This window comes from Copadichromis virginalis, linkage group LG18 (assembly GCF_057382275.1).
Source record: "Copadichromis virginalis isolate Kocher_CV1m ecotype Utaka linkage group LG18, C_Virginalis_male_GT1.1, whole genome shotgun sequence".
Classification (NCBI taxonomy): Eukaryota; Metazoa; Chordata; class Actinopteri; order Cichliformes; family Cichlidae; genus Copadichromis; species Copadichromis virginalis.
Genome location: NC_140635.1, coordinates 29,423,787 through 29,430,471, shown reverse-complemented (window position 1 = coordinate 29,430,471; position 6,685 = coordinate 29,423,787). Strand labels below are relative to the sequence as shown.

The following is a 6,685-nucleotide window of genomic DNA, read 5'->3' as shown; positions in this document are numbered from 1 at the left end:
ATCAGGGAATCAAATTTAAAATCCTTCTCATATACAAAGTCTTGAATAATCAGGCCCCATCATAACTTAAAGATGCCATAGTGCCTTATTATCCTAACTGAGTACTTTGTTGTCAGACTGCTGGCTTACTTGTGGTTACTATGGTATTTACTATGGAGGGTGATCGTGGCCGGTGGCGCCAGTGTCCGGCAGCCTCGCCTCTGTCAGTGCGCCCCAGGGTGGCTGTGGCTACAATGTAGCTTGCCATCACCAGTGTGTGAATGTGTGCATGAATGGGTGGATGACTGACTGTGTAAAGCGCTTTGGGGTCCTTATGGACTAGTAAAGCGCTATACCATTACCAGTTACAGGCCATATTTAAAAGTAGAATGAGAGGCAGAGCCTGCAGCTTTCAGGCCTGTGGAACCAATTCCCAATTTGGATCCAGAAGACTAACCCTAATTCTCACTACTTTTAAGATTAGGCTTAGAGCTTTCTTTCTTTTCTTTTTTTTATAAAAACATACAGTTAGGGTTGGATCAGGTGACCTTTAACCCTCCCTTAGCTATGCTGCTTTAAGCTCAGATTGCTAGACGTCTTTTTCGTACCTCTCTTTTTACTCTTTAATTGCGGTCTTCTCTTTCTGAGAGTTTGTATTTAGCTCTTATTTCTCTTTTCTCTTTTTAATCTTCCCCTTTCCCACTAACAGGTGAGGCCTGTTTCCTTGTTATTCCTGGTTATAATACAGTTTTTGCCCGTTGCCTGAACACATTTTGCAAAACTTTGCTCATTGTGCCAAAACCCTAAACACAAGTAAACATGACACAACACTGGGAAATATACCATTCACAGCTGCACCAAATTGGAACTCTACTCCCAAAACCTAAACTCTGCTGTCAAAACCTAACATTCCTTTGTCAAAATGTAACTCTGTTGACAAAATGACACATACTTGCATCATATGCAAACACTTACAGATCAGGGGGAACACACTAGTCTTCTTTACATAAAACACTGCAGTCCTTGATTTCCATTGTTCATTCAGAAGGCATATTTTCAGGAGACACATTTGCAAACAACCAAAAAAGCAAATAGACCTACTCAATAGTGTACATTGCAGTACCATGAATTCAGATAAAGCAAAAAAAAACCAAAACAAAAAAAACCCCATAATACAGTAATAGAAAAAACACTATACTGTAAACACAAAAAACCATGACAATTGTGCATACGTGGGCTCATGGATCCCGCCGTCTGTTGGGGTCTGGCCACAGGACCTCATCAACATCGCAAGCAATGTCTTCTCCCGCTGGGCACCGGGGAAAATATCCTCTTCCATGTCAAAACCATCCATGGATTGCTGTCACCTGAATGTCGCCGCAGGCCTGTTCCATTGCCTGCAGAAGAGGCATGCAGGCATGTAGTTGGCGGTCATATACACGCCATCTCCAAGCCGAAAAAAATTCCTCTATAGGGTTTAAAAATGGTGAGTAAGGGGGCAAGCATACCACTTCAAGTTGACTTTGGTTGGAGAACCAGGCCTGGACCAGAGCAGCCCGATGGAAACTGACATTATCCCATATCACCACAAACCTGGGCTGATCTGGTCTGTTCTGTACAACTATATCATGGAGAGCATCTAGAAATGTGAGTATGTGTTGGCTATTGTATGGACCTAGTATTGCATGATGGTGCAGAAGCCCTCGAAGGCATATGGCGGCACATAATGTGATGTTTCCCCCGCGCTGCCCTGGGACGTGCACAATTGCCCTTTGGCCAATTACATTACGACCCCGTCGTCTTGTTTTGCTCAGGTCGAATCCAGCTTCATCAATGAAAATGTATTCATGAGGCTGTGCAGCTCCATCCATGGCCAAGATTCTCTGAAAAAAAGGGGAACATATCACTGTACTACAGTGCTACACATACAGCACCCTCACCCCATCACACAGGTACCTGTGTAGCTCTCAGAATGGATCCATGTGGTACTGATATGGTACATATTCAGCTGCTACTGGACTTCACCAATACTCTATTGTAAATGTAAGGGACAGTTACACGTACCCGTACATATTCAGCTCGAAGTCCTTTGACCCTGTCACTGTTCCTCTCGAATGGGACTCTGTAGAGCTGCTTCATGGTGATGCTGTGTTTACCCAAGATGCGTCTGATGGTGGTGATGCTCACATGGTCTATGTTGCTGAACACTCGCCTGTCTGCAAGTATTTTCCGTCGTAGCTGGTGGAGACGGATGGCATTGTCTGCCCTCACTAGGTCCACAACAGCAAGTTCCTGCCGTTGTGTGAACAGGCGTTGGCGTCCTCCCCCAGAAGGTCTTCGAGTCATTCTAGAGAAATACAACCACATATTGTCATCGGTTTGCTTATTTTTCTTACAGTACTTCACTGTATATACTGTATCATCCACTGTACAACACTGTACTTCAATATAAGTAATCATGGTATGTTTCACAGAAACTACCACTTTGGCTGCAAAAGGAGCATTAGCACCCTGCAATACCCTGTACACTTGATATGGTAACTGTAGAACAGTACTATGAAAACCATCTGAGTAGAGTAGAAGGCAGTGAGATGAAGACAGACCTGTTTTCTAGTCGGAATTTTCTTATTACAGATGCCACTGTGAAGCGGCTTAGATGTGGGTGGACTCTCTGCCCAGCTTCCCTCATAGTCAGGCCGTGGTTGATGACATGGTCCACCAAAGTTGCTCTTATATCATCAGAAATATGGGTCCGTGCATGGCCTCTTTGACGACCTCCTCCTCTTCCTCTTGCTCTCCCTCCATCCATGCTTGCAAAGTTCTTGAATTGGCTAAACTGAGGGCTTTTTGTGGCTGGCTAATTGGTGTTCAGTTTTGCAAGTAAGTGCCTTCAGGTGTATATTTGAGTGGTTGCAATTACCCGATGTGTTTTGTATTTTGGATACATGTGTTTTCCAAATGGCACCCTGAAATTTCATTTTTGAACGAAGTGTCTTATGTATGAAATAGAGTGTAGTATGCAGGACCATGTGTGTTGCATAAAGGAGTAAGTGTGTTGCATAATTGCAACCAGAGTGCAAAGCAGCACTTTTGTTTAAGGTATGGGTACATGTGTTTGGGGTATGGTAACAAAAGCTTCAAGTTGTGTTACTTTAGTCTAAGCATGGGTTTATAGTGTTCAAGCAACGAGCAAAAACTGTAAATTAAGCAATTAAGCAGATAGCTGATTAATGTCATTCTCAGTAACAATGATGGCCAAAGAGATATCAGTGGGCAAATCCATCATCGGGCTTAAAAAACATCATAAACGTATCAGGGAGATAGCAAAAATATTTGGGAGTGGTAAAATCAACAGGCAACGTACTGGTCAGCTCAGCAACACCAAAACATCTGGAAGACAGAAAACAACTAAACTGCAGACAACTGAGAGAATTATTTCTACGGTTAAGAAAAATGTCTTCATAACATCCTACCAAGTGTACAACGCTGTCAAGGAGATAGAGATCTTATACAATCAATAATGAAAATGAGACAAAATAAGAATGGAAATACAGAGGGTTTGCAACAAGACGCAAACTACTGGCTTCACTCGAAAACAGGTAGGCCAGATTCGATTTTGCCAGAAAACATGTAAAAGAGTCTGGAGAGTACTGAGAAAAAGGGAAAAGAATAAAGAAAGACAAAAACAAGAGTGTCAAAGTGTCAGGGTATGTCAGCAGGTAAGTGACGGAAGTGACGGACAAGGTAAGCGACTCATGTAACTGACGTCAGACGCCAGAGATTTTGGCAGAAAATTAAAGCGAATGGTAGTTTAGAATTGAACAAATTCCTTTAAGCTTCAGTATTACCAAATACACTTATCAAATGCAGAGAAACTCACAAACAAACAACAACTGAAGGTGACTATGGTAAAGGCCTTGAAGAGCATCTCAAAGGAGGAACCAGCATTTGGTGATATCTATGGGTTATGTATCAGTAACTACTGAGTGCAAAGGATTTTCATCCACACAAACCCATCTACCTATCCATCTATTTTCATCCACTTATCCGGGCAGAAGCCTAAGCAGACAAGTACAGACCTTCCCCATTCACCTTCTCAAGCTTATCTGAGGGAACACTGAGGAATTCCCTGGCCAACTGAGAGATGTAATCTCCTCGGTGTGTCCTAAGGCCTCTTCCTGGTGGAACATGAAAAATTTCATGCATAAGAGTTTAATCTTCATTTCATACAAAACTAAAAAAATATATTGTGAAACTTTACTTAGATAAAAGTGTGGTTGTGAGATTAGCAAATTAGCATGCAGCATTGCCATTAACTCTGGAAATTCTCCAAGAGTTGCTAGCTGTGCTGTAGACATGTTTGGTTTTTTTTACCTGTTCTTTGCAACAATATTTAATATTCTTTTAAATAAAACAATAATTTTGATAGATAATCAGGAAAGAGTGAGGAGAATTTTTCAGCCTGTTTTACACTGCTAAATGTCCAAGTGCTAACGTCACCATTTCCCATTTGAAGACAGCTTAATGTTCCATCTCTCAGTGTAACAGGCCAGTAGTCTTGTACAGCTTCCAAAGTGCTACCCATTGTGACGGCAAGTATCAGCCTGTTGAAATGCCCCTAGCAAGACAAGATACAGGACTGCTGACCTCTTTGCAGAAAAGGACAAGAGAAGGAATTCGTTTAGCAAAAACTGTCCATGATTTATTTAAAATATTTGCCTCTTCATCACTCTGTATCCACAGACACAAATGTTTGATTTTCTTCTCTATTGCTCAATGCGAAACACATGTTTTAAATTAAATCTCCTTAGTCAGAATTCAGGAGAAATTCGTTGAGACTGCCTCACTAAATCTGCTGTTTTCCCCTCCAGTGATCCTGATTTTTTTGTTCAGATCTTGACTGTGCAGCATTTATGTGTGCACCAGACATTCACTTCTGTTCGGGGTGTGTGTATCTCTGTACTGTTTGGTACATAACTTCCTGTGTCCAAGTAATTTCAAAATGACCTGAGCCCGAACGGCGCTTATCAGATTGTTCCACAGATCTTTCCCCAGTGTGCATGTTCTTTTATGCGCATATGCATGGGTGTGTCCAGTTGCATGTTGCCATGCATGATTTACATTTGCATGCACCTTTTAAATCTGTTGCATGCATGCAGCTATGCACTTGCACAGTGGTGCCAAGCACATAACTTGTGTTGGCTGTTCTGCAGCTTTTCTGCAATTTCCCGTGCTCCTTCTGTTTTCTGAGGGGACTGGACCTTTCTGTGCTGTCCTGCCCTCAGACCTCAGTACAGACTTTTTCCAAGGAAATTCGCTGAAAGTGTAGAAAATGTTTTTGCAAGATGTGTCCAAAAAAGCGGCAAAAAAGTGTTTGTCTATTATAGTTCTCTAGAACTCTGGAAATGGTTATGCATTAAACCTCCTCAGAGGGTGAAAGAAATGAAAAAAAGAAAAAAACAGAGAAGAAGAAATTTAAGTGTGTGTGTGTGTGTGTGTGTGTGTGTGTGTGTGTGTGTGTGTGTGTGTGTGTGTGTGTGTGTGAGCATGTGTGTGTGTGTGTGTGTCTGTGTCTGTGTGTGAGCATGTGTGTGTGTGTGTGTGTGTGTGTGTGTGTGTGTGTGTGTGTGTGTGTGTGTGTGTGTGTGTGTGTGTGAGAGAGAGAGAGAGAGAGATGCAAAGAGGTAACAACTACCAGCTGTTTTGTCTAAAGACAAAGCACATCTGGATGAAGAGAGAGACTGCCAAAAGAAGCAAAAAATGGGGGTTAATGTTAACTTGTGTAATGTTTATATGTAATATCCTGGCATTTGTTCACATATACATACAGATCAAGAACTGCTCTGGAAAACCTCTTGAAAGAATGGCTCACATTCACACACCCAGTGACCATCACAGAGATTAAAGCACATCAAATAACCCATATCTGCACTCAGTTTGTTCTGCGCTCATTACAGACAGCAAAAATGTTTGTCTGCTTTTTCACTGCACAGCTCTTAACATTTTTATTTCCCCCCCTGCCCATGTTGCCCTTCATGTGCATTTGCAGTTGTTTGCAACAGGCGCAAATAAATTGTTCCTTGTGACCTTTTCCATGGAACTGTGAGAAAATAAGCTGCAGCAGTGTCTGAGTATGATAGTTTTCTAGACACTTTTCTTCTACAGTAATCCCTCTACAGAACTCTCTTTCAGTCCATGTGACAAAAATTAATGTGTGTGTGTGTGTGTGTGTCAGAGAGACACAGAGAAGCAGAGACTGGTTTACTCTTATTCGGGAGGAAGGTCATTCCTATCCTATGAGTCACCCAGTTTTAAGAGAGACCAGAACACCCCCATCTCTCCATCACACACACACACATTGCTCCACTCTTCTCTTTTTAAGGAAAAACCCTTCCCCATCCAGAGAGAAGAGCTTCACATAGTAATAACTCTGGTCAGCAGCTGGCCTTCTCTTCCTCGTCATTCTCTTTTCTGTCTCAGCACTTCTTCTCATCTTCCCACACGGCAGAATGCTGATTCCTGCCTCACCTCCAGACACCTCTGTAAGCGAGGTAAAGTTAAGAGCAACGTCTTCAAAAATGTCCTTTCACAGATTCGTTACGTGTTCATTCGTGTCGCTTCGTCTAAAGCTTGACAAGGTATTTTATGTTGATCCTTGGTACAGCTTCAAAATAAAACTCCAGATTTTCATTTTTATTTTTTACAG

The 6,685-nt window shown here is 42.0% G+C and overlaps 1 protein-coding gene across 2 annotated transcripts; it reads right to left on the bottom strand.

Moving 5' to 3' along the window:
* Nucleotides 1-1,201: 1,201 nt before the first annotated feature.
* On the bottom strand, nt 1,202-2,745 carry LOC146688233 (uncharacterized). Of its 2 annotated transcripts, none has more exons than XM_085438931.1 (3): nt 2,044-2,745; nt 1,488-1,862; nt 1,202-1,376 (listed from the first exon to the last, which is right to left on the bottom strand). In XM_085438931.1, the coding sequence occupies exons 1-3, from the start codon at nt 2,437-2,439 to the stop codon at nt 1,320-1,322; spliced, it is 828 nt and encodes a 275-aa protein (XP_085295057.1). In that variant the 5' UTR covers nt 2,440-2,745; the 3' UTR covers nt 1,202-1,319. The 2 variants fall into 2 exon arrangements, with proteins under 2 accessions (XP_085295057.1, XP_085295056.1); XM_085438930.1 differs by having other exon boundaries at nt 1,202-1,862; nt 2,044-2,326; nt 2,583-2,745.
* Nucleotides 2,746-6,685: the final 3,940 nt, after the last annotated feature.

Excerpts from the sequence above, each read along its gene's own strand:
- LOC146688233 (XM_085438930.1), bottom strand. The coding sequence starts at position 2,668 with ATGAGGGAAGCTGGGCAGAGAGTCCACCCACATCTAAGCCGCTTCACA. Across the intron at positions 2,327-2,582 it reads AAATTCCGACTAGAAAACAG|AATGACTCGAAGACCTTCTG; the intron begins GTCTGTCTTCAT and ends GTATTTCTCTAG. Across the intron at positions 1,863-2,043 it reads TTCGAGCTGAATATGTACGG|AGAATCTTGGCCATGGATGG; the intron begins GTACGTGTAACT and ends CCTTTTTTTCAG.